Consider the following 27,517-nt stretch of genomic DNA (forward strand, 5'->3'; position numbering starts at 1 on the left):
TTGCTGTCAAAATCAACCGAGTGGTTAAATATTGTTAATATATGCATTATCCTGTATCACAGTTTCTGGACTTCATCACCCTTCAAATGCCCTGATTTTCTTAGTTTGATACTTCCTTTGTTTTTCAGTTCTAAATAAAAAGTCTCAAAAGTCTCATCTGCTTAGCATCTGTGTAGCCCTTTTTTTTTTTTTTTCCTTTAAATCTGGCTTTACTCTGATTAGCCAATGTCAAGTTTGTGATATTTTCAAGTTATTGAATTTATACAAGTATGGACTCCGTCTGCGCTGGCACCCGCCGACATACGCGCGGCGCCCCTTTAGAGCGCTTCCCAGTCAGTTCCACCACCAAAAAACACCAACTTACACAAAAACCAGCCACTCTTAACAAAAAAAACACTCCAAACAAGCACAGCACGCGCGCCAGCAAACGCCATCACAGACGAAGTCCAGCCCTTTCAACTATTTTATTCTGTGGACTGTCAAAATTTCACAGATAAAACATGGATAAAAGGAGTGAAACATAGAGATAGTATAAACAAACGTCCATGGAGTGAAAGTTAAAGAAAAATTAAAAATAAGTATTCTTTATTTATTTATGTTTTAATTTACTTACATTATTAGGTCGGATAATTAATTATGATAATTAATTTTCGCAATACTTTTTCTCTATAAATTAAAAGACAAAACTTTTTTCTATTATTTTAAAAGTTATTTGACCGGATATAGAGTTGGAGGACATGTTGATTTGTCATGAATGAGGCGATTTTTGTCCAAATCCTCAAAAAAGTGTTTTGTTAATTTTGTTTGGATAAAATTTTTACCAAAATTAACAGTAAAACCAGTTTCAACGTGTTGTGAAACGTGACATTAAAATAATGTGTGGTATATGTTTACGTCGATAAGTCTGAAAGAGGGAATTTATTTTTTAAGGACCACTACTCATATTTGGTAAGTTTTGTAATTTTCAGTAGTTTTTATTGAGTGGTTCGGCCGCGACACAGTTTCACGCGCTATTCGGCAAGCCTTCACCTCGAGACGAGGCGCTGTGACGGTTAATTGTGTCCTAACGAAAGATGTTAGATGATAAAACACGTCGCCTGACATAGCTGTAAACTTGTGAAGGAAATTAAATTTAGGCCGTGATTAGGTATTTGTTAAAGTGTCTATTTGTTTGTGTATTTGCAACTTGGATGGGTGTTTGTGACGTCACTTGTGTACAAGGTAAAGAATCTTTGTGTTCATGTATTAGTAGATGATATGATAAAAGTTTATCAACAATTTGATAAGTGCAATGATTTAGATAGCCAACGTTCGTTCCTGACAAAAAAGTTTAGTTTTCAAGAATATAAGAGTGTATCTCCAATGTATATCTCAGTACCTGAGTGAGTAAATTGTAATTGATTTTACTTAATAAAATACACTAACTAAAGGTTAATATCAATACAGGTATTACATTTTAGGTCATGTAATGTTTCTTAAAATATATTTACTTAATTGAAAGTTTATAATGTAGCTACTCATTTATTCCTGCAACTTAGTTCACTTAACTTAGTTAAAGCACTCAGTGATAATATAGCTAATTAAGTAATTAGGTAATCTGTCAGTAAAAGAATTTTAAGAATGATTATTAGTTTTGGAGATTATCCCCTGCATCCAAACTTACAAACCTTCTCCCAACTTCTTTATTATATTAGTACAACAGACAATACTTTGCTTACATATAATTCTATGGGTATTTCACTCATTAGACTGTTATGCCACTTCAATTGTATGTAAGAGCCCTATTCTCAGCAATACTGCTGAACTATCCACAGTTTAGTGCACACAAAATTAGTAGCTCAATCTGAGCACAGCGCTGACGAGGTGCACATTATACAAAAGCAGATCTCAGCCAGGTTTTTTAAAATCTTTTACTTAACAGGCTTTTAAATTTCTGTATGTCAGCGTTATTGTAACCTATTACACAATTCTATTCTACAATTGTATCTTATCCTACAAACCTCTCCTATCTACAAATTTCACTGAACTTGTAAAAAATCTAAAAATTACTTAGGTATTGAGTCATCATGCTATGTTTTCTGGTTATTGATAAGCTAAAATTATTATTGACATTTACTAATATGTTTATCTACACAACTATTGAAAAGTTTAGCATTTTTGGAATTAAAACAGTTTATATTTAATGATGATTGATTTTCCAAATCTAATGATAACAGCTCATGATTTATTTAAATATTGATCAATTCTATCATGTTATCATATAAGTAAGTACCATAATTAACTTTTTTATTGCACTTAACAACAATCATGCCTAAGAAAAACCTAAATGATGAGATCTAGGTTAGAGCATGCTTGCCTAGATGATGGCTATTCAGTCTTCTTTGAAGGTACCCTTAGCTAGTGGGGGAAACGGAAGCTGGCAGGGCAATCCATATTCTAGCAATGCATATTAGAAATGAGGAAGCAAATCACTTCATTGGATTCCATGGAATTTCAACTATGTAGGGGTGCATACTTTTGTTTGTGATGCCCCTAAAGTTAAGCTAGATCACATTTGTTACTTCTTTACTTAACTTTTTATATTCCATAAACTTTTTTTTATTAGTTTTAAGACTCCATTATGAAGTATAAAATAGAGTATGAATTTAAAATCATATTCTGCAAACTAGCTGCAACAAGTAACTGCATACTTAGTAAATAATAAATATGGGATTGCATGAAACAATTCTAATTAACATTGCTTCATACCTTACACCACAGTTTAGCTACAATACAGTTTGGAAATAATCAAACTTCAAGCAAATATGGCCATGCAGGAAAGAGTTACAAATGTGTTAAGAAATAGCTATGAAGTACTCAGTTGGGATGGCTCTTCCAACATCAATGGTACTCAGTTATTTGTAAGCTGTCCCACAACACTTGTCACCACCAAATAACACTATTTGCTGTCTTTAGAACTGAATGTGGAAAGTAGCCAGTTGACAATAATTTCAATAGAACAACATCTAGAATAGAACCTCATCTAAAACTGCAATCTTAAACATGTGGGTAAGGTTTCCATAGTGCATAGTTATGTTTCACCAACATAACTGGGCCCTGCCTGCATACTAGCTAATGCCTGCGACATCGTCCGCGTAGATTTAGGATTTTAAACATGTTGTAGGAAATCTTTGATTTTCCGGTATAAAAGTAGCCTATGTCGCACTCCAAGTAGTATAAATCTATACCCATGTAACAAATCACATCTGAACTGTTGCTCTGTTGTTTGAAGGACAAACCAACAAACAAACACTTTCATATTTGTAGTATGGGTATTGGGGTTGATGCATTGCTCTACTGTATGATGTCTAAACTTTGTAAATGTCAGAATACATTTACAGGAATTTTATTGCTCAAAATAAAATCAAATCACAATAATAATGTCACTGCAGTGGTGTTGACCAAGGTGGTAACTACAAGGTTACTTCTTCTGCACCATGTTACTCAGTTGATTTCCAGTTCAGTTCAGTTTCACGTGCGTCACATTCGTTGCCCAACTGGATGGTTGCTAAACTGTGTAAAGTCTTGCTAGTTAGAATCCAAAGGTCATTGCAGTGGAGTTGACCATGATGGCAGCTACAATGTCATTTCCTTCCGCACTTAACTATGTTAGCCTTATGTTAGTTATTGAGCAACATTTCATCACTGGTGATACCGATATCCTAGTGGTTAAGGCGCGGCCTCCTAGTGGCGGATCCGGGGTTCGATTCTGGGCACGCACCTCTAACTTTTCGCAGTTATCTACAGTTTAAGCAATGGGGTCTTGGACTGTAGTAATAAAATGATGTGTTGTTTTGTATAGCGGTAGTTTATAGGGCTAGGATTCATTATTAAAGAGAATAGGTTAAAATTAATTATTAAAGAGAATAATTATTAAATAAAAAATTATGATTTTTATTTATTTTTAACATAATTATTAATTTATAAACGTCATGCTGTACGGAAATCGATTAATGAGGTCACAAGGCGTAATCGACAAATATTTTTCAATTTTTTAAACATAAAAAAAAAAATTATTTCACAATTTTCAGTGGCCCCACTGTACTATATGCTGTGCCCAGTTAAAATCCTACTGTTTACTAAGCTATTACACTGATCGCGAGCAATTTGCTCTTATCCATTGAGGGGTTCTGTTCTCCATCTCCGAAGATATTCATCAGATCTTCACCAAATTTATATGGGACCACCTGCAAATCGGTCCAGATGTCTTTGAGTAATCGGGGAACATACATAAAAAAAAAGATCCCGACGAATTGAGAACCTCCTCCTTTTTTTGGAAGTCGGTTAAAAATAGAGTGTATCTGCCGAAAAATATTTTGAAGTCGGCTTGCAAGGGTTAGTGACGTAGGCACTAAAGCCTAAAAATCGATAGTGGGTTCAACCCTCATGTATCATTCAGTTCAATCAGTATTTGAAGGTCACATACCTACAATACTCGCACATGGAAACAAATCGACTACTGCGCCTAGGAGGCCATAATTCAAATTCAAATTCAAAATATTTTTATTCAATTAGACTTTTACAAGTTCTTTGAATCGTCAAAAGCATCTACCACTGGTTTGGAATGCCTTTCCTACCGAGAAGAACCAGCAAGAAACTCGGCGGTTGCTCTTTTCAAAGATTTGATATACAATAATAACACGTGGTTACGTTAAAAATGTCACAAGTAATGATGGGTCTAGTGTTACGTGTAGTTACTTGTACTAGTTACGTCTATGTAGACAGTTACATAACCCCCTGCTCTCGTAAGCGGCTGAACCTTGCTGCAGTCTGTGGGTAATTTGATTTGTTCATGGTACAGTCATCGGTCTTCACAGTACACAGTTAATTAGCAGGGAGCCAACTAGCTAGGCGTGATGGCCTAGTGGTTAACACGTCCGCCTCTTCATAGGGAGGTCGGGGGTTCGATGCCAGGTACATAGGCTACTTTTTATCCCGGAAAATCAAAGAGTTCCTGAGGGATTTCAAAAAAAACGAATTCCGAGCGGGCGAAGCTGCGGGCATCCTCTAGTAAGTAATAAAAATTTGCTTTTCTAAACGCAATAGTTATCTAGGTACCTACCTAGGAACCTACCTACGTCCTATAATGACAACCGTATACCGTTGATCTAATCGCTACTGCACCAGTCTACAAACTAACTGTGCTGCTGGCCTTATCAAGTTATCAATTGCAGATGTAGGTCTTATCACCTGAGACATAAGGTGTACGGTTATGAATAAAACAATAGTAGTATGAGCAATAGATAATGCGGCGTGTAAAATGATAATGCAGCGCGAATCGGCCCTAGCGAGACGTGCGTTGAACTCGGCCAGTCAAATAGATCGCAAACGATCTATTACACTATACGTTTTGGTTTTTAGGGATCCTATGTAAAATATCCTATCAAATGATATTTTGTAACTGCATGTTAGCATCACTCAGAAAATCAAGTATGATTGTAGACTTACTAGCTGATGTCAACGATTCGTCTGCGTGGATTTAGTTCTCAAAAATCCCGTGGGAACTCTTCGATTTTCCGGGATAAAAAGTAGTCTATGTCATTTCTCCGGATCTTTAACTACCTATATCAATGCAAAAAATCACGTTGATCCGTTGCTCCTTGCGACGGGATTGAAGGACAAACCAACAATTAAATGCACTTCCGTATCATTCTATCACACTGATGTTATAAAGGCGAATGTTTGTGTGTATGTATGTGTGTATGTTTGTTACTCTTTCACGCAAAAACTAGGAATGAACGAATTTGAAATGGAGATAGATTATCTGCATTTATTATTATTAGATAGATACCATGGATTAACACATAGGCTACTTTTTATCCTAGAGTTTCTAGGGGATTTAAAAAACCTAAATCCACGCGGACTAAGTCGCGGACGTCAGCTAGTTTATAAAATGGGTAGTGATAAACATTAGGCACGCGCGAATTTTTTTATGCATGCATATTTTTACCTATCGAAATCACGAATTTACATACTATACTGCAGGTGTACCGGTATGCCGCTCGCCAGTGGTTCGGCGGTCATTGACCCGCGGCATGTGATTACGCTCAGATGCGAGTGTAATGACACGCGCTCGGTTTGACACATCCGCTCAGATCGTCCCGCGTAGAACAATGCACGACCTTCGTGTAGATACGCGGTACCGATGCTGTGTAGGGCTGCCGAGCGTTCCGCAAATTCGATAACCGTCCCGCAAATTCGGTAGCCGTCCCGCAAATTCGGCAGCTGGCTCGCAAATTCGATAACCGTCCCGCAAATTCGGTAACCATCCCGCAAATTCGGTTTTCCTGCAAATTCGGTAACGGTCCCGCAAATTCGGTAGCTGGCTCGATAATCGTCCCGCAAATTCGGTAATTTTCCCGCCAATTCGGTAACTGTTTCACAAAATCGTCAACTATCCCGGAAATTGAAAAATAAACTGAACTATGTACGATTGTAGTCCTGCAGTGGGCTACAATAGCACGGTAATAATACATAATATTACCGTGACAATACCCTGTAGATAACGATTGTCGGATGGATCAAGGAAATAACAGCACCTGGAAAAAGTCCCGGATATAACCCAAGCAAGTTTCCTCGTGATATTTCCATGATGCAGCATGCCTGCAATCGAACTCCCGACCACCCAAAGGCCGACGTCTTAACCATTAGGCTATCACCAATCCCGGCTTAGAAAGTTTCAAATATTAGAAACTAAGGAAATAGTGAATCAACAAAAGTTGTAGCGCGTTTTCTAAGTATGATTTTTCAGTTTTTTTCCTACTTTACAGTCATCATTTCGCTTTTGGTACTTTCTATAACTGTTAATATATCATCAAACAATAATCTTACAGAAGATGAAGATCTCCCTGGCTCAGTGATAAGTGCTGTGGTCTTATTGGTGTGAGGCCCCGGGTTCGATTCCCGGCAGGGCAAATTTGGAATTTTATAATTTCCAAATTTATTATAGGAAGTTTCGGCCGTGGCTAGTTACCACCCTACCGGCAAAGCCGTGCCCCCATCCGATTTAGCGTTCCCGAACGATGCCGTGTAGAATAGAAACCAAAGGGGTTTAATAAAACTACAATACCGCTTCCAGGTTAGCCCGTTTCCATCTTAGACAGCATCATCACTTACCACCAGGTGAGATAGCAGTCAAGGGCTAACTTCAATCTGAATTAAAAAAACCTATACAATTACAGCTGTTCTCATAATATAGCTAGTTATATAACACTGTATGTGTTGTTAGTCTGCGAGTTTTTTGCCTATGTATCCAGTCGCGCCCCCGACATAGTGCTTCCACCCACTCATTACCTAACAATCAACAACCCTGTTAAGGTGCCCATACACTTTCCAATTTTGACGGCACTTTCGATTGAAATTGTGACATCTTAATGTGCCAAATTAAAATAAATCTGCTTTAATTTGCGATTCACTTTTTATATTAGCATACCTACCTATATTTATTTTTATTACCTTGCTATACCTACTAAGTACTAACCTATTCAATAGGTTATTTAAACTTTTTTAATGCATGCTACCATGTATTTTAGCGCATTGCAGCGCGTAATTTTACCTAATTGGATATTTCATTTTGTTTTCATTTCCCATAACTCAAGGTTAGTCTTTGTTTTGTTTAGGATTTTCGCATATGAGTGTTTGCTAGATAATTTATAACCAATTGTTAGGACTCATAAAAGACTTTGACGTATCTATAGAGCGAACTTTGACTTTGCTTGAGTTATAACTAGACAGAGTTAGTTTTCGTTTTGAGTAATATAAATGAAGACTGAGCAAAATCAAAGTATGGTCTACTACTATAGATCTCAGTCTAAGTAACGCCATATCACACTTCATACTAGTATTATAAAGGCGAAAGTTTGTATGTGTGTGTGTATGTTTGTTACTCTTTCACGCAAAAACCAATGGATAGATCTGGCTGAAATTTGGAATGGAGATCGATTATAGCCTACTTTTTATCCCGGGAAATCAAAGATTTCCCATGGGATTTCTAAAAAAACCTATATTCTTGCAAACGAAGTCGCGGGCATCACCTATTCATACAATTATTATATATTAACCTGCAATCGTCACGTGTCGTAATATAAATAAAAACATGCGCTTGCATCTTAACCCTGTATGTAAATGTTAGGATACATCGTTCAGTGTAACAGCTCCTTAACGGACACCCCCACGTGAATCATAGCTTACAAACATACAGTGTAGCAGCCCCTTTACGACAAAGGGCAGACTAGTGTGGTTCCATGTGACGAACGGTCGACACACACCTACGCGTTATAGCTATAGTTCTAGCTAGTAGTACTTTGATGTAGTGGCAGTGACATTGAAATGTGCGTGGTTGTTTAGTTGCTAGGGAAAAATTAAAGGAATAAAAATGTCGCTTTTGTGAGTACACATTTTTATGTACTTTTGGTTTCTGCTAATTTTATAATGTTGTCTTTAGTTTATCTTTCATTTTCATGAATTTATTTATAGAAGGGGCGCGCACCGAGGGTTCCGTACTTAGGTTTTTCCGACATTTTGCGCGATAAATCAAAGACTATTATGCATAAAAATAAATAAAAATCTGTTTTAGAATGCACAGGTAAAGCCCTTTCATATGATTCCCCACTTCGTATAGTTATCTTATTTCAAAAGTTGAATAGGTACTGAGTAACCACTAATTTGCGGTTTTAGAATTTTTCCGGTGTACTATAAGACCTAGCTATCTGCCAAATTACATGATTCTAGGTCAATGGGAAATATAGACATAGGTATTCTGATAGACGGAATACCCTATAGGGTATTCTCTCTATCAGACAGACAACGAAGTGATCCGACAAGGGTTCCTTTTTTCCTTTTGAGGAACGGAACCCTAATAAAACGGAGAAGGATGGGTATTTATTTTCCAAACGATATTTAAATCATTATGTATGTAGTTATTTTTTTTATTTGTTTTTAACGACGACGCGGCGTTGCTTGTTGAAATGAGCATTAATTGCTTAGCTAATTAATACATTACGTGTTACGTTATTCAGTTACTAAGTGCATACTTGATTGATCCGTATTAATTAACGAAATGTGTTATTTTCTTGTCTATCAAACAAAAACATTTGAAAAGATTTCGGCAATTCATCGAAAAAAATCATCGAATTTCAGGGTTCCGTAACCGTAATGGACCCTATTCTATTACCTAATAAGCCTCCGCTGTCCATCCGTCTTTTAGCGGGCTGTCTCGTAAACCGTAATAGGAAGAGATTTAAATTTTCACAAAAGTGTAGTTATTTCTATTGCCGTTAAATAATTAAAATTTCAAAATGGCCGGCATGAAAATTTTAAAAGTGTTATTACTTATTTTTAGGGTTCCGTACCTCAAAAGGAAAAACGGAACCCTTATAGGATCACTTTGTTGTCAGTCCGTCTGTCTGTCTGTCTGTCCGTTCGTCCGTCCGTCCGTCCGTCGTGTCTGTCAAGAAAAAACCTATAGGGCACATCCCGTTGACCTAGAATCATGAAATTTGGCAGTAAGGTAGGTCTTATAGCACAAGTAAAGGAATAAATCCGTAAACCGTGAATTTGTGGTTACATCACAGAAAAAAAAATTAAAATGTGTTTAAATTTTCAAAGTAAGATAAATATACCAAGTGGGGTATCATATGAAAGGGCATCACCTGTATATTCTAAAACAGTTTTTTATTTATTTTTATGCATAATAGTTTTTGAGTTATCGTGCAAAATGTCGGAAAAAATACCTGAGTGCGGAACCCTCAGTGCGCGAGTCTGACTCGCACTTGGCTGGTTATTTAATGAAGCTTCGAAACTCCGGACTTGGAACGCTGAACATCAAAACCCGACTCTGGAGCTGAAAAATAGTCCTACTTTCAAGCCCTAGTGCGTGGCCGGCAACCCCCGACCTCTCCCGATCAGGAGACGGACGTGTTAACCAGTAGGCAAGAAACGAAATAAAAGGACCATATGTGTCCAAATAAGTCTGCTGTAAACAATAGAAACCTAACAGTAACGTTGCGGGCTTCCACGGTATCGATTTCAGATTAAAACCCCCTTAATTGCATTGTAGGCACCACATGCCTACAGACTAGCGCCTACCTTGGCCTAAACACTACGGAGATCTATTGCACGTGTACTGTTTAGTCTGTGGGTATATCCCGCGAAAAATCTTTGATAGTAATCTAATCCGTAATTAATAGACCCGTGGATAGCCTAGTAGTTAAGAATGCGCTTCTTATTCGCGAGGTCGAAGGTTCGATCCGGGGCACACGTCTCTAATAACTGACATTAATATTATGATAATTAATGAGCTACTGATATCTAGCAAATAAGATGCATACACTAAAAGTACTACTCTATCGCACACATGTTGTTTCTCAAACTTCTCTCACTTGCCTTAACGGTGAAAGAGTGCATCGTGAGGAAACCTGTATGCTTAAGAGTTTTCCATAATGTTCTCAAATGTGTGAAATTGGAATAAGCCTTTTTTGAGCCTCAGCTCGGCGGTTCAAACCCCACCCGTTGCACTATTGTCGTGCCAACTCCTGGCACAAGCTTTACGCTTAATTGGAGGGGAAAGGGTTGGAAATTACTCATGATTAGCAAAGCTAATATTCTTTTATAAAAAATAAAGAAACTCACATACACACGTAAACCCCGAAAACATTACGCTCTTCTTTTTGGATAGTCGTGTAGAAATACTCGGGACAATGTACTCGATGAAAACTATCCTTTGTTATTTTTATCAGGCATGACCTTCACATTGAAGCGATAAGGTAAATCTATCTACATACATACATATTACATAGTAAACCTTAATTTACGAGCAGACAAACTTTTGCCCCCGATTTCTGCCCCGACGCCCTCCCTAGATCAATTTTGCCCTCCACTTTAAATGTGAATACCTTCAAGTCAAGAGTGAATCCGCATCTTCTAGGTAGGCCATTAGATCTGATTACAGCCAAGCCCTAGTCTGAGTCTATAAACTAAAAAAAAAGTAATTTATCAGTACCATGTTTAGTTATCTCGTATATCTACGCAGGTCAATAAGCTCTCGTCACGTTGGGTATAAATAAAAGTGTGACTACGAGACGGGCGTGCGTCGTGCTTTGTTTACGCCGCACCAAAATAACCCGCCGGCAATCACGATCTTGTCTTTGTACTGATACTAGGTATAACTCCTTTATACGTTCCCCTGGCGCAGTGCTGAGCACTGTTAAAGGTCATAGCACAGATATCAACTCGGAAAAGGATCGTCACCGTATCGCTTTTCACCGCCGGTGTCAACCTATGTTAAAGCGGATCTTCGGTACGTGCATGGACAAAAGGATCTGGCACAACGGGCAGTTGTGCCAGATCCTGTGCACCAGGCACCCAGGTGGTGAGGGTGAAATTTGCTTGCGGTGCATTCATACATTTAGTATGACTAGAGACACTATGGTGGAGTGGTGTATCTTTGCGCCGACTGCTCCCCACTGATTGCGCCAGGTAGGGGTTTTAACAGGGCTCTCTCCGTCACTTACTCCATACAATCGTAGCCCCAGTTTCATTTGGATATCAAGCAACCAAAGTCCATGAAATTTGGCAGACATATTCTAGAAACTAATATCTGTGCCTGTGGTGTTTTAGATTTTTCTAAAAATATGTAGTTTTAAAATTACAGATATAGATATTAATTCCTGGAATGTTTCTACAAAATTCCATTGAGTGTGATTGGTTAGTATTCCAATGAGAGACGAACTACGTTTGTATGGAGCGAGTGACGGAGAGACCCCTCTTGACGCGACACGACACGCCAGGCAAATGTATTTCATTGCCTTGAACCTGCATAAGTTCCACTGTTGGACGAAGGTCTCTTGCAAGTCACCGCGTGTTGTTCAGTTGTATTGTTTGTTGTTGCAGATGCCCCGCTCCCGGGACGATATGCAAGTAAACGTGGCGGGCCTAAGGAGAAATATTAAAAACCTCGCGCACAACTACTCAGATGCCCAGGTAACTCCCCATCTCTATCACACAATCAATCAATTTATTACTCTGGGTTATACACATTGGTCTTAATCTAAGCTTATAATAAGTACAGTCAACAGCCTTACGGCATACAATATGTTACACAATTACAGTAATGATAAACATCTACGTGTTCACTGCTGGTTTACAATGGTGCAGTCAGCAACAAAGCTAGGTTTGCACCCGTCCATAGTCGCTTGTACGAGCGGGTGTAAACTTAGTTGTGTTGCTGACTGTACCTCTGAATCTCTGTAATTCAGCGAGCAGTATCCCTGCAGCTTTAAAATTGAGGAGTTGAGATCCGCAATTCAATGATGTAATCTATGCTTGATACATACAGTTACATTTATAGTTTTGGGGTTTAAAAGTGCTGTATCCTGCAGTATCTTCTAGAATTTTTTATGGGACCGCCTCGGAAATTTGCAAATCGGCTCAGAATCAGAATACTCGGAGAAATCAGTCTAGGTGCACATATAGAAAACTCCTTTTTTCAAAGTCGGTTTATGACAAAATTTTGGTTTCGAAAGTGATCTGTTATAGCTTTAATCATTCATTCAATGACCATTAATCATTATTCCAACCAAATTATGTAGAATGTGAACCAGATATCGATACGAGATAAGATACATATACGTACAATCATCATTAGTCATGATGTTCTTTGGACATACCTATTGTATAATCATGGTGAATCTTATAAGGAAACAAACAGACATGACGCATTGCTCAATTTTGAACAAATAAAGTTCCACTAATAGAATGGAATAGATTTCATAAAAACTTTCATCCCCCACCCCCTTAAGGGTGGAATTCCCAAAAATCCTTAATGGGCGCCTGCGTCATATTGTCAAAATTTCAAGTTTCTAACCCCAGCGGTTTAGGCTGTGCGTTGATAGATCAGTCAGTCAGTCAGTCAGGGCAAGTCTTTTGATGTGTATAAACTAGCTTATGCCCGCGAATTCGTCCGCGTGGACTACACAAATTTCAAACCCCTATTTTACCCCCTTAGGAATTGAAATTTCAAAAAAAAATTCTTAGCAGATCTCTACATCATGAAAACTATCTGCGCCTTTCAGCCCAATTGAGCTGTGCGTTGATAGGTCAGTCAGTCAGTCAGCTTTTCCTTTTATTAATTCGTTGGATTGGGTTATGCGCAATTTATTGCCCATATTCATAACTCAAGTAAATGTTCGATATAGTAACCACATAATATGTTTCCACGACTTCCGTGCCTCGGCCGCGTTAGCCAACCAGTCCGATTAACATCGTAGCTTTATGTTAATTCAGCACGGCTTTATGATAACTAGCTGCCGGTCTTACGTCTGACCTACATTAGACCAGCATTAAACCTAGATCTAACCTGCAATTCTTATCACGTAATGGTCGGTGGCACTCGTGTATAGGAAGAACCCTTCACTGCTGAATTCGAGACAGCCCCCTGGGAACGCTCTAGTAATCTAGCTCTAACTCTCCAAGTAAGGCCCGGTATCCACCTAAGCGGAGAGGAGAGGAGACGTGTTCAGTCGACCAGTTATATTCATAATAGATAACGGGCAAAAATTATCACGTCATCTTTTAAAAATCTGATTGGTTGACTGTACACATCTCCGCTCCGCTTAGGTGGATACCAGGTCTTACTCGGCAGTGAATTTTTTTTCACTATAGGCAAGCACTTGACCACAATCACACCTGATGGAAAGTGATGATGGTGGCCTAAGATGGGACGCGTTTATCCATAAGATGTCTATTCACTCTTGAAATTACTTTACTTTCTTGTAACTACTTTATTTCCGGCCTAAACAGTAATGTATGGTACGCGACAGGTTGGGATGGCAATCTGGGTATGGGTGAGGGGGATCCCCGTACACCCGCACGTCACCCGCGCTATCCCGCACGTCACCCTTGCCATCTCGTACGTCACCCGCGCTATCCGGCACGTCACCCGCGCTATCCGGCACGTCACCCGCGCTATCCCGCACGTCACCCGCGCTATCCGGCACGTCACCCGCGCTATCCGGCACGTCACCCGCGCTATCCCGCACGTCACCCGCGCTATCCGGCACGTCACCCGCGCTATTCCGCACTGGGTTAGCGTAGCGCGAGGGCTGTGCGGGGCGTCCTCACCCGATTGCCATGTCAACTTGTCGCAAACTATAGCTACTTATAAGGTTATAAAACGCTTAATTTGTGTCCAATAGTAGCCAAAGAGGAAGCATCTCATTTCCTTCCCCGCAGACCAGCATACCAATCAACGAATACATATTCCACAAAGTTGTTAAGCAGAACACGCGCTGGTTACCCTCGGGTGTTAATTAACATTCTAGTCTGCTATACCAATTTATATATACGCGATTAGTTGATATTTTGGTGCATGAACTGTCATAATTGGTGGTATTTGGGACAGTTTTTTATTTTATGTAAATTAATTATTTCCAAATATAACTGATTTCGTGCAATTTGTCATTCGGTTTCGTTTTGGCTTAATTGATGATTATTCGTAATCAGCAAAGTTTTTAGGGTTCCGTACGTCTAGGGAAAAAAGAACTCTTCAGAAGAAAGAATCACTTCGTTGTCTGTCTGTTAAGAATCAAGACCCATGAAGGGAATCGAAACCTATAAAGTACTTCTTCTTTTCGTATTTGGTGGGTTTCTGTAGTGCCAGGCCAGCCCAGCACAATACACTTCTTCAATGTCGAGTAGCTTGAGGGAGGCACATAGGTAAAAATGTGTCAATTTTCTGAGTACTGTTCTAATTATAAAAGGCTTTACATATTTCTTAGCGATTTAAAATCATAATATTTGGTAGTAGTCTTACAGCACAAGTAAAGGGAAAAATCCGAAAACCATGAATTTGTGTTGAGTTATCACCAAAAAAACCCTTGTTATTTCTTTTCGATGGTACGAAATCCTTCGTTTGCGATTCCGACTCGCACTTAACCGGATTTTTCTATTGAATTTAATTCTTTCCTCGACAATATCCTTGATAGATAATTGACTAAGGGTTTTCCTTTCCTTGTGCACCATCAGCCATTTTCATGCTAATTTGTTATGAATCACCATGTTTACATTTTTATGACTAGTAGTACAAACCTTCGTTATCTCCCGGAAAGAATTTTAAAATTTCGACGATATACAGCTCATGTTCTTCAGCATGACTTAATCCAAATTGATCTTTAAACGATTATTTATTGTTATTAGCAGGATTCATGTATCAGATCCGGAAGTAAAGTAATGGGACCATGTAACCTGATTCACCAATTTTGCGATTAATTTTAACTTATCAAAGGTTTCTTAAGTTAATTATTCTAAAATACTAAATCTTAGTCTGCGCCATCTACACGTATATGTGATTTAGTAATTATTTTTCTTGTGAACACATTTTAATTTTTTTATGTGTGATGTAAACCACAAATTCACGGTTTTCAGATTTTTTCCTTACTTATGCTATAAGGGCTACCTACCTTCCAAATTTCATGATTCTAGGTCAGGGAAGTACACTACAGGTTTTCTTGAGAGACACGACAGACGGACAGACAGACAACAAAGTGATCCTATAAGGGTCCCTTTTTTCCTTTTGAGGTACGGAACCCTAATAAAAGAAGTATAGCTCAGGTTATTTTTCTCATTCCAGGTCAAAGTGCGCGAGGCAACTTCAAATGACCCATGGGGCCCTTCCAGCACTCTCATGGCGGAGATCGCCGACCTCACGTACAACGTCATGGCGTTCACGGAGATCATGCAGATGATCTGGAAGCGCCTCAACGACCACGGCAAGAACTGGCGGCACGTGTACAAGGCGCTGGTGCTAATGGAGTACTTGATAAAGACTGGCAGCGAGAAGGTGGCCATGCAGTGCAAGGAGAACATATTCGCTATTCACACGCTCAAGGATTTTCAGTATATGGAGGAGGGAAAGGACCAAGGTTGGTTTTGTGTAACTCTGGATTTTTTACAGGTTTTTATTTTTATCTGATATCGAGATAGTACCGTGCTTTCACTTTTATAAGTTACGCCGTTGTGCCTGTGCAGAAATCTTATTTTTGAATAGCAAGAAAATATCTCAGTGCAAGGGTCATCATCACTCATATCTTTTTTTTTAACACATGTCACTATAACAAGAAGGGAAGATGGTCTGTCTGTTTAGCCAAATATTGTACTTGGAAAACTCAACTATACTTGGTCTCAACGATCACGGCAAGAACTGGCAGCTTCTCTACAAAACTTGAGTTCAAATGGAGCATTACTACGCCACGCTACTCTATATATCACTATGACAACCTCGATGTTAATGTCTGTTTTCTTATCTATCTCCGATTGTATTTACAACGCCTACCAAATCCAGACTAATATTATAAATGCGAAAGTATGACCTGTTAGCTTTTCACGGCCCATCCGTTTAACCGATTGTGACGAATGGTAATAGCGTTAGGATGTATCTAATGCGCCACAACACTGTTCGCTGTCACAGAATGTCGCGTTTAGTGACCGTCTGATTTGCCAAACTTGTTTAAAAATTAGCTAAATAAAAATATTCACAGTATCCTGAATAGTGTGGCCAGTAGATTTGCTGAATGCCGAACTATCCAACCCAACCTACCCTAGTCACGCCTAGTCTCTCCTTTCACCAAAGGTGGCCTGGTGGAGGCTTTAAGCAATAAGACCGCCTTTGCATACAATTGTTTTTAGTTTATGGTTTCTTGTTTTGTCTTGGTTTTTTCTTGTTTTGCAATAAATCCATCTATCTATCTATCGGCCCGAACTATAATCATTTGCCGAATTTCAATAGTGAAGCTGAACTATAAAGAACGTTGATTTTATTGATTTGAATACTGATTTTGTTGCAAAGCTAGCGTGTTATACTTTCTACTTTTTACTTCCAGGATTAAATGTTCGAGAGAAAGCGAAACAACTAGTGAACCTGTTGAAAGATGAGGAGCGGCTAAAGAACGAGCGAGCGCGGGCGCTTAAAGCGAAACAGCGCTTTGCGCAGAGTGCCAGCGCTTTCGGCAGCGACGGCGCTTTGGACACGCCGACCAGCCCTACCTACCCCGCGGTGAGGTTTTTTTTTCATTTATAGACTAGTGCTTGGCTGCAATCATAACAACAATCTTACACAAGTTTAAAAAATCTATTAAAAGTATGCTCCTGAAAAAAGCTTATTATACAATCGAAGATTATGTAAATGACAAAAAAGCTTGGATTTGATTCGCTCCAGCAATACACGGCGCTGCAATTGCTTGTATACAGTATGGCATATTATTGTAAATTGTACATTTGAAAAGAGCAACCGCCGAGTTTCTTGCTGGTTCTTCTCGGTAGGAACAGCATTCCAAACCAGTGGTAGATTATTTTGACGATTCAAAAGCACTTGTAAAAGTTTAATTGAATAAAAATAATTTGAATTTGAATTTAATTTGAATCAGACCTGCTAGGAAGTGATGATGCAGCCTAAGATGGAGCGCGCTTGACTAGAAGTTGCCTATTCACTCTTGACTTGAAGGTACCCATATTAAAAGTGGAAGGGGAAAACTGATGCCGGAAGGGTGTTCCATATCCTAGCGGTTCGGATTAGAAACGAGGCAGCAAATCGCTTCGTACGTGACCGAGGAATTTCAAATTTGACCTTGATGATGCCTTGCAGTGCGATGGTAGAAAGGTGAAGGAGGCTCAACTTATACAAGGAACCACAAGCGTAGTTCGCTTTGATTTGCCAAAATAGACTAATCTGTATAATATACAACGTGCAACATGCGACATGTACCCGCTCTTCCACTACCATAGAAGCATTGGGTATAGGGTACTTCCCGTTGATCTAGAACCATGAAAGGCAGGTAACAATATCTATAAGTAACAGCCGTGCCGCCCAGCGATTTAGCGTTCCGGTACGCTGCCTGTAGAAACCAAGGAAGTATGGGCTTAGTAAAAACTGGCATATCTCTTCCAGATTAGCCCGCATCATCACTCACTACCAGGTTAGATTATACTCAAGGGCTAACTTGTATCTGAATAAAATAAAAAAATGTCTTATAGCACAAGTAAAGGGAAAAATCGGAAAACAGTGAATTTGTGGTTACATCACAAAAAAAATGTGTTATTTCTTGTAGGATGTTACGGAACCCTTCGTTTGCGAGTTCGACTTACACTTGACCGGGTTTTTCAACTGTTCCTCAGCTAAACAGTGAGCCAGCGGAATGGACGGGGGGTCGCGAGGCGGAACTCGCACGACCTTTGACCGCGGGAGAAGAGGAGTTGCAGCTACAACTGGCGCTTGCTATGTCGAGAGAAGAGGCAGAGAGAGAAGAGAGACGCAGGAGATCCGACGACGTACGGCTGCAGCTCGCTATCAGCCAATCGCAGAACGACTTCCAGTGAGTACCTGAGTAACTCTATTATATAAATTGCCCGGCTATATAATTGTTGACAACTATATAGTTTTCGACATTGTTGACAGTGGTTGGTAGACATCTCTCAAAAAAGATAGAAACTGCCCGGCTATAAAAATTGCTGGGCTATACTTTAGACTTTTTATGCCGAAAAATTAATGATTAATGATGAAGATATATAGGAAAATCTATCAAATTGGCCGTGACAAACAGACAGATAGATTGATTCACCCTAAACCTATAAGTTGAAATGGCAATCGGGGAGGGAACGGCCCGCATGCCCGCACAGCCCCCGCGCTAACGCGGTGCGGGACAGCGCGAGTGTGCGGGTCGTCCTTGCGCGTCATACCCCGATCGCCATCGTCAACCTGTGGCGGACTATAGATTTGACGAAATGTAATAATATAATGTTTTCTATTTACAGAACCGATGATCTACGTCCGCAGTTGTCAATCAGTCAATCGCAATATGGCCTCCAGTAAGTACATAACAGTTATTGAAAAATATTGCTTTGAAAATCAATTTAATCTCATAGCTAAATAGGTAATCTCATATATAAAAGGAACAGCTGACTGAGTGATCTGATAGATCTGGTAGAAGTACGGTAGATAAGCTCAAACTACTGAACGGATTGGACTGAAATTTGGCATGAAGATAGCTATTATGACGTAGTCATCCGCTAAGAAAGGATTTTTGAAAATTCAACTCTGAAGGGCGCAATATAGGGGTTTGAAATTTGTGTAGTCTGCGGGCACAAGCTAGTCAGATAAATAAATTCATTAATTATTTGTGAATAAACCTTTCACCTACATTTTTCTTTTTACCCTTTTACCCTAACCTTGTTGAGCACATAACCTCTTCCTAACCCTTCCCACAGACTAGAACAATACATCCAATCCCAGTTCCTTTACCATGAAAGCAACTCTACGCCATTGGAACAGAGTCGATGTTGGCTGTTCAACTGTCTCCAGTGCTTCCAATCAATGTAATTGAGTTAGTGCTTTATTCCTAACAGATGTATAATAGTTTATTTTTCTATCGTTAGTGATATTCATCTAATGTCTAGTGGGAGGCTTCGGCCGTGGCTAGTTACCACCCTGCCGGCAAAGCCGTGCCGCTAAGCGATTTAGCGTTCAATTTAGCGGTACGATTGAGGCTATGGGTTGAATAAAAAACTGCCATACCCCTTTCAGGTTAGCCCGCTTCCATCTTAGACTGGCATCAGTCAAGGGCTAACTTGTATCTGAATAAAAAAATTAAAAAAAAAACAATCGTAAGAGGAAAAATTGACGGACTGATCTATCAATGGGCAGCTCAAACTACTGGATGAATTGGGCTGAATATATAGATAGCTATTATGACGTGACATACGCTAAGAAACGATTTTTGAAAATTCAACCCTTAAGGGGGTAAAATATAGGTTTAAATTTGTGTAGTCCACGCGGATGAAGTCATAAACTAGTAATGATGACACTTATGAAAAAAATTAAAACCAATTTGAACTAAGTGCATTTGCACTTGCAGTGCCCTTTGTTTTATTAGGTGTATATAGAAGTAGTACAGTTATAAAGAAGCCTGTTCGCATTATAAAATTGACTCACTGGAACTCAGAAGAAACCAAAGAGACATGATGTTGCTACAAGCTATTTTGACTGGACAAATTGACTGTCCTAGCCTGCTGTCAGCTTTCTCACTCAACGCTCGCTCCTTTAGGCCTCGTAAACCTCAGCTACTTTGCGTACCGAAATCCAATACAAACTACGCCCAAAACTCCGTACTTCTACTTTTCCACCTATCCAAAATACAATTAAAAAAAGAAATAATTAAACTGCATCAGAAAAATAATAATATGTAACTATTTATGATATTATAAAACTACTATTTATGAATTATAATATTTATGTTAATATCCTTAATCACACACACGCACGCGCGCACATACACACTCAAACGCGCGCACACACACACACACACACACACACACACACACACACACACACACACACACACACACACACACACACACACACACACACACACACACACACATACACTAACACACGCTTAGTTCTGTTATAATTTATAATTACTTTTATATTAACTGTAATCATACTCGTATATTGTAAACCCATTTGGCCTTATTTTTATATAGTTTAAAATGTAAAATTATAATAATTGTACCGCTGTTGTTTACAAATAAAGGAATAAAATAAAAATAAAAAAAAAATATCCTGTATTCTTACTCTTTGTAATTTCGATAACAATAAAGTTGTTTAAATAAATGAATAAGTGCATAATCGCTGTTAATAAAATACACAATTTATATTCGAAAATTTAACCATTCTCTCAATTATTGTTAAATAATATTATTTTTGTATTTACAAAATAATAGTTTGGTTTAACATAACGTTTCTAATACTAAACTGATATTCTCAGAGCAACTCCATCAGACAAGAAGTCAGATCAACAGTCCCACCTGCTGGACCTGTTGGACGTGAACCTGGGACCCCCGGCGCACCCCCCGCCACCCGGGCCCGCGGCGCCCCTCGACCCTTGGGGGCTACCTTCACCCCCTGCGCACGCGCCGGTCGCGAGGAAACAGGTAACTAACGATAGTTATAGAAAAAGTTGTGAATACTAACAGATTTAAAGAATACCAGCCTATATAGGATTAAGGATAACTCGATATATTGCGGAAAATTTGTGGAACTAATTAATACAAGACCATATACTTAGTGACCATAGACCATAATATACTAGTGGCGCCCCCAGAGCAAGTTTTTTTATATTTCTGGTCAGGCTTTAAGATAATTAGTGATGTAATGGTGATAATTACCTACGCAAACTTAAAACTCAAGCTACGTTAAGCTAAGCTTAAGATCCAAAAGCGCCCTGGTCTGAGAAGAAGCCCACAATAAACTTAAGCGGGTATTCTTTAATCGCCATTTCACAATATCTTTTAAACTCATTATAACTACCATAGCTGTTAAAGCAACTCATTATAAAGCTTTCTTATCATTCAAATAATCCTTTAATGTAAAATGAAAAAAAGTAAAATGAAACTGTCATATCCCTTCCAAGTTACCCCGCTTTCATCTTAGACTGCATCATCACTTACCACCAGGTGAGATTGCAGTCAAAGGTTAACTTGTTTAAAATAAAATAAATTGTAAAAGATGAAAATTATTTTTTCCATTTTAAATTCTTGTTTATTTGATCAGTCCTTCCAATTGGAGTTTGCTCCTCCCACAGTGGACCCTATGGTAAATATAACATATTGTGAAATGTATTTGCTAGCCGCTAGGATTTATAGGAACCTAATTTAGATGTGGTTTTCACATCCATCCATCCATCCATCCAGCCACTGTATGCGTCCACTGCTGGACATAGACCTTTCCAAGAGCGTGCCACACAGAGCCACCACGCCGCCATACGCAGAGCGGTTTTCACATAGTAAATGTTAAATAGTAACTTTAGTTAATTAGTAAGTATGCTAAGGGATTTTTTATTGTGAGCTAGGCTTGCGCTTGACAACAACTAGGCCCGGTATCCACCCACATAACACACTCAACCTGTTACCGAATAATGGAACAATCGAATTATACTATTCTTGTTATTATTCGATAATAATCAAATAAATCGATTAAAAAAAGTTTGAAAACAATCAAAATAAATTAATTTAGCAACTGACGATTTTTGTTCGATTGTTTTTTGTGAGACGAATAAATCAACAATCGATTGTTCGATTCATTCGATTGTTTTTTTTTGCAACGATTGTCCATTGCTAGCCGGCAGGTCTGTTAGTCCATAATTTAAATCCCGATGGTGTTTGTAGGAGACGTCACCAGACGCGTGGTCGTCAGTGGCGAGCCCGGTGAAGGACCCGTGGGCGCCCGCCGCGCTGCCCACCGCCTCGGGGCTGGGCGGCGCGGGTCCCGCCGACCCGTGGGCGCCGCTAGCACAGGTAGCTAATGTTAGTTATCGCCATTTTTTACCTCATAACTCGGCCGCGCTAAGTTTACACCTCGCTGAAATGCGGCGCCTCTCCCACTTCCCCGCTCACCTTCCCGTGGTCGTCTTGTCGCGTCAGTACAATTCGCATACCGTACCTAAACGTCAGTGTGACGTAATCTTCGCGAGATGCAAACTTAGCTTAATATAGTAGTAGACTCATTACACACACGCACGCACGCACGCACGTACACACACACACACACACAGGTTACTACTAGGTTAGCTACTAAACATTATGGTTGAAATCTATAAAGCGCACTTTCACTTTGTTTAGACTTAAGTTTCAGTTAAAACGAGATAGATTTATGCCAGTGGTATAACGCTGTCTCGTTTTAACAGTGTCTTGAGCCTGAGCAAAGTCAAAGTGCGAAAAAAGTGCCTAAATGAAAATTCAATTCAATTCAAAATACTTTTATTCAATTTGACTTTTACAAGTACTTTTGAATAGTCAAAAGCATCTACAACTCGTAAAAACCGCTGCTATTGTACTAATGTTATCCGTTTCTTACCTACCCAGGGTAAATCGGCCGTGTCGCCCGTGTCGCCGGCGTCGCTGCTGTCGTCGCCGTCGTCGGAGCTAGAGCAGTTCGACGCGCTGTCGCAGAGGCGACACGTTGCGCCCGACCACGCGGACTCGGCGCCCGACCCCTTCGACCTTTCCTTATTAGGTGAGGCCTATAACGGTAATAACCTATTATTATACCCGGCTGAGTTTGTCGAGGGATCTTCTCAGGCTCGGGCGCGTTTGGAACGCTCGTAGCTTTAGTTTAAAGTTTACGAAATGAATTATCACCACTTTATCATCTTACAAATCTAACAACTCTTACCGTCAAAAGGTCTACTTTGAATAAATGATTTTGAGTTGGGCAGGGCACATTCTAGTCAGCAATGGTCAAAATAATCTCAATAGTTAATTATGAGCTTTTTTGAGTCGTAGATGTAGTTTTTTTTTTACAATGACATGTCTGTTGTCATCTTGTGTAACATTTCATAACTTTATTTCCAGATAGTAGCCTGGCCCCTAAATCATCGGCGTCCCCAGCGGGTGGGGTAAAGAAGTCCCCATCAGCATTCTTGGGGGAAAACTCGTCCCTTGTGAACTTGGAGCGGTTACTACAACCTTCTGGTCCGGAGCCCACAGCACCCAACCCCTTCACGAACGACCAGAGACAGTTGTTTGCGCCGCCACCGCCGGTAATTTATAAAACTGGCCTCTACATCATTGGTGTCCCCAGCGGATGGGGTAAAGAAGCCCCCCTTAGCATTCCTAGGGGAAAACTCGTCCCTGGTGAATCTGCAACTGTCTGACGATAGGCTTTTGTTTGATGAAAAATCATGCTAAAAAAGCAATGATGGGTTCTAAGTTGGGAAGCGCTTACGTAGAAGACACCTATTCACTCTTGGCTTGAAGGTAGGTTAGGTTATATGTGGTACGAAACATGGATACCGGAAGGGCATTCCACAGTTAAGCGGTTTGTATCAGAATGTGAAGGAAAAACGTTTGGAATTAGACTGGGGAAGTCTGGTCTGAGATCGGATCCGGTCAGGTTCTATCTAGTCCAGTCCAATCTGTCCGGTTATGAATAAGCGGGACATGAAGGGAACATAGATGAACAAAACCTAATCCTTCAATATATTATGTACTTGTACGGTCGGCGTCTGAATTCGAGTAGAAATTTCGTGAAACTATTGCATCAAAAACCTGTCGCACTTATGACCTTTTTTAACCCCCGACCCAAAAAGGGGGGTGTTATAAGTTTGACATGTCTACCTGTGTATCTGTCTGTGGCATCGTAGCTCCGAAACTAATGAATCGATTTTAATTTAGGTTTTTTTGTTTGAAAGATTGCTTGATCGAGAGTGTTCTTAGCTATAATCCAAGAAAATCGGTTCAGCCATTTGAAAGTTATCAGTTCTTTTCTAGTTATTGTAACCTTCATTTGTCGGGGGTGTTATAAATTTTTAATTTACACTTGTCTATAAGCACGCCACACACACCTAACGCGTGTGCATAACCGTGCCACGCGAATATTCATTAGGGTGCTAAACAACTTACAGCCTTTGACTGTACATACATATAAGATATAATTTTTATTTGCAGGCAAAACTATCAATTAACGAAATAAAACAACAGCAAATGGGGCTCAACCCAGGGCTGGCGTACCCCTCGCCCACGCCGGGCTTCAGCGCGCCGCCCGCGGGCATGGCGCCCACGATGCCCACGGGCCTGGGCGCTGCGGCCGCCGACCCGTGGGCGCCCGCGCGCGCCGCGTCGCCGTGGTCGCCGCCCGCCACCCGACACACGCCCAACCCCTTCCTCTCCTAGCCACAGGTAACTGTTGTATACTACTGTCCGCGCATGAGCCTGGCCGTTCAAGGCTATGGGTTTAATGAAACTGCCATACCCCTTCCAAGTTAGCCCGCTTCCAATTCACTTACCACCAGGTGAGATCGCAGTCAAGGGCTAAATTTTATCAGTATATAATTTAAAAAAAAGTAAAGAATTGGACAGTATTTAGGTTACTTGTAGGGGTTTTAGAGTTCCGTACCTCAAAAGGTAAAAAGAACCTTTATAAGACCACTTTGTCTGTCTGTCTGTCTGTCAAGAAACCTATAGGGGATGCCGTGGACCTAGAAATTTGGCAGGTAGGTAGGTCTTATAGCACAAGTACAGGAAAAAAATCCGAAAACCGTGAATTTGTGGTTACATCTCAAAAAAAAAAATTAAGATTTGTGTTCAAGAAAGAATCAGTTGGCAAAATCACATCTAGATGGTGCAGTCCGTCATTAACTTGTAACTTTTTAGTATACTGGTTTGAGATTTGTTGTACGTGGTGCGGAACCCTTCGTATGCGGGTTTGACTCGCGCCTGACCGATTTTTCTATGTATTTCAGATGCGCCGTGACCCGGCGTGACGCCGCCTCGCCCGCGTCGCCACATCGCTGTAACTACACTCACCATGTCTCTAGACCGAACTCTAAACACGCATCCTTCAGTTGCTAAACTCACACTACAGTGAAAAGATAGAACGTTCGTTCACGCATGCTCAGTCTATCTTTTCTAACAAGTCTATGCCTAGAACAAAATGCGAATATTATTTCAGCTCTGATTTGTTAAAAATAAGGAAATAAACTGCTTATAAGAGAATAGTGCTAATTCTGTTGTACGCAATCTCTAAACTAAACAATGACAAATCTGAATTTATTGCTGTTCCTTTTTTAATGTTCTCTGCGAAAAAGGATAGCACTAAAAGGCATACCCATTTAGTCTAATTTAGAGATTGTATACAACAAAAGTAGCCACAATTTTGTATTAATTAAATGCATTCTTTATATTAAAGTAAATAAAACTTAAATATTTATGTATTTTGACAAGATTATCTCTAATCGATGTTTTGCTTTAATCGATTTTCATTCGTTTCAATATTTCGAGTTGTGTATCGATATGCGTGGATATAAGGAAAAACTATAATGTGGTGATAGGTTAAAATTTAAGGTAAGGTACATAGAGAGAGTAGACGCTGTAACTAAATACCTAATGTAAATGAACGTTTTATACGCTGGTACGATTTAGGGCCATTAAGCACTAGTCATACAGCATTCCATGCTCAGCTTTGTTTAACATACAGTGACAAGTTTTTTTTTAATAAGTATTTTTATAAACAAAACTAAAATGACAAGTTCAAATGTGTTGCTATTCCTTTCTAATATTCACTGCGGAAAAGAATAACACTAGATTTAGTTTGTCAATTAAGTTCAGTTTTGAAATTTTAGTATAACAGAATTAACCACGTCTTCCTTGAGCCTATAAATTGTATCACGTGGCAGGCAAAACCTAGATCAAATTAAAAGAATGTAGCCCCAGCATGGATTGTTGTGTGACTAGTGTTTTATTTGCTATAGCATCAAAACGGAAACACCTGTCACAAAAGTTTTCTGTCAAAATTGACAGTTTTTGTGTGAAGAAATATTATGTCAAATTTGACATCACGAATATTTCACCCCAGTTAGTTCGTGTGCGTTCAGAACTTAAGTGAAATTAAAAATTAAATGAAATTTTTTTTAATGTTTCTAAGTTTTTACTTTGCTTTTATTGTTGCTTTTAATTTATTCTATTTGACGTATATAAAAAAGGATTTGACTGTTTTACTATCTTTTTTTATCGTTTATGACAAAATGAATTTGATCTTAAAAACGATTTCCTTTAAACTATCAGTCCGAACCGATGTTAGCCCTAATGATACGAGTTGCCTTACATGAAATAAAGTTTATTTTATTCCATGATAATATTACTACACGACTGCCCAAAAAAGAGTTATGTTTTTTAGGGTTCATGTATGTATGTATGTATGTATGTATGTTAGTTTTTGTTCCACCATAACTTCTATAGGTCTGTACAGATTTGGATGTATGGGGTATTAATTATTATTTAATTGTATTCACTCTACCGCTGTACATAGGTCTCTTGTAAGCAGTTCCACACGCAACAGCCTTGCGCTGCCTTTATATCCAGCGGCTTTTTTCAACTCGTTTGATATCATTCGTCCACCTAGGAGGGGGTCTTCCAACGCTGCGCTTTCTACTGCAAGGTCACTTTTCTAGCACCTTGGAACCCCTACGTCTGTCGATTTTACGAATTATGTGCCCTGCCCATTGCCCACTTCAGCATCGCAATCCGTTGAGGTATGTCGGTTACTCTATTTATTATTTATATTCACATAGATTGTTAAAAATAAATAAATCCAAAATGTTTCACTATTTCTGAACGCACATATTTGTGGTAGAATAGCATAGACAACGTAGAACAATGTATTAGTATTGCGTTACATCGACCCCTTGGCACATCCCTATCGTCTATTTATAACACCAATAATTGTCTATGTACTAATGTTAGTTCACGCGATAGGGTTGCCCCTGGGGGTCGAGCTAATCGGCTGTTTAAGGAATTAAATAGATTATACTCAAACACTTTCGCGATGCAATTATTTTCAAAAGTGGCCCTTTACATTTCTTTACTCCAAAGTTTACAAAAAATATTTGTAGAAAGTTTTATTTGGTATAAAAGTTTATTTTTGTTCAAAATAAAA

At 39.3% G+C, this 27,517-nt stretch overlaps 1 protein-coding gene across 6 annotated transcripts; it reads left to right on the forward strand.

Moving 5' to 3' along the window:
- Positions 1-586: 586 nt before the first annotated feature.
- LOC123871545 (epsin-1) lies at positions 587-27,418 on the forward strand. Of its 6 annotated transcripts, none has more exons than XM_045915406.1 (13): positions 587-948; positions 11,929-12,018; positions 15,665-15,956; positions 16,914-17,086; positions 18,205-18,401; positions 18,841-18,894; positions 20,853-21,018; positions 21,638-21,679; positions 22,252-22,380; positions 22,948-23,098; positions 23,437-23,624; positions 24,532-24,762; positions 25,326-27,418. In XM_045915406.1, exons 2-12 carry the CDS (start codon positions 11,929-11,931, stop codon positions 24,754-24,756), a joined length of 1,707 nt encoding a protein of 568 aa, XP_045771362.1. In that variant the 5' UTR covers positions 587-948; the 3' UTR covers positions 24,757-24,762; positions 25,326-27,418. The 6 variants fall into 6 exon arrangements, with proteins under 6 accessions (XP_045771362.1, XP_045771357.1, XP_045771363.1 ...); XM_045915401.1 differs by having other exon boundaries at positions 588-948; positions 22,252-22,389; XM_045915404.1 differs by lacking the exon at positions 587-948 and adding an exon at positions 999-1,221 and having other exon boundaries at positions 22,252-22,389.
- The last annotated feature ends 99 nt before the right edge of the window (positions 27,419-27,517 follow it).

This window comes from Maniola jurtina, chromosome 14, assembly GCF_905333055.1.
Source record: "Maniola jurtina chromosome 14, ilManJurt1.1, whole genome shotgun sequence".
In the NCBI taxonomy this organism is placed as follows: domain Eukaryota; kingdom Metazoa; phylum Arthropoda; class Insecta; order Lepidoptera; family Nymphalidae; genus Maniola; species Maniola jurtina.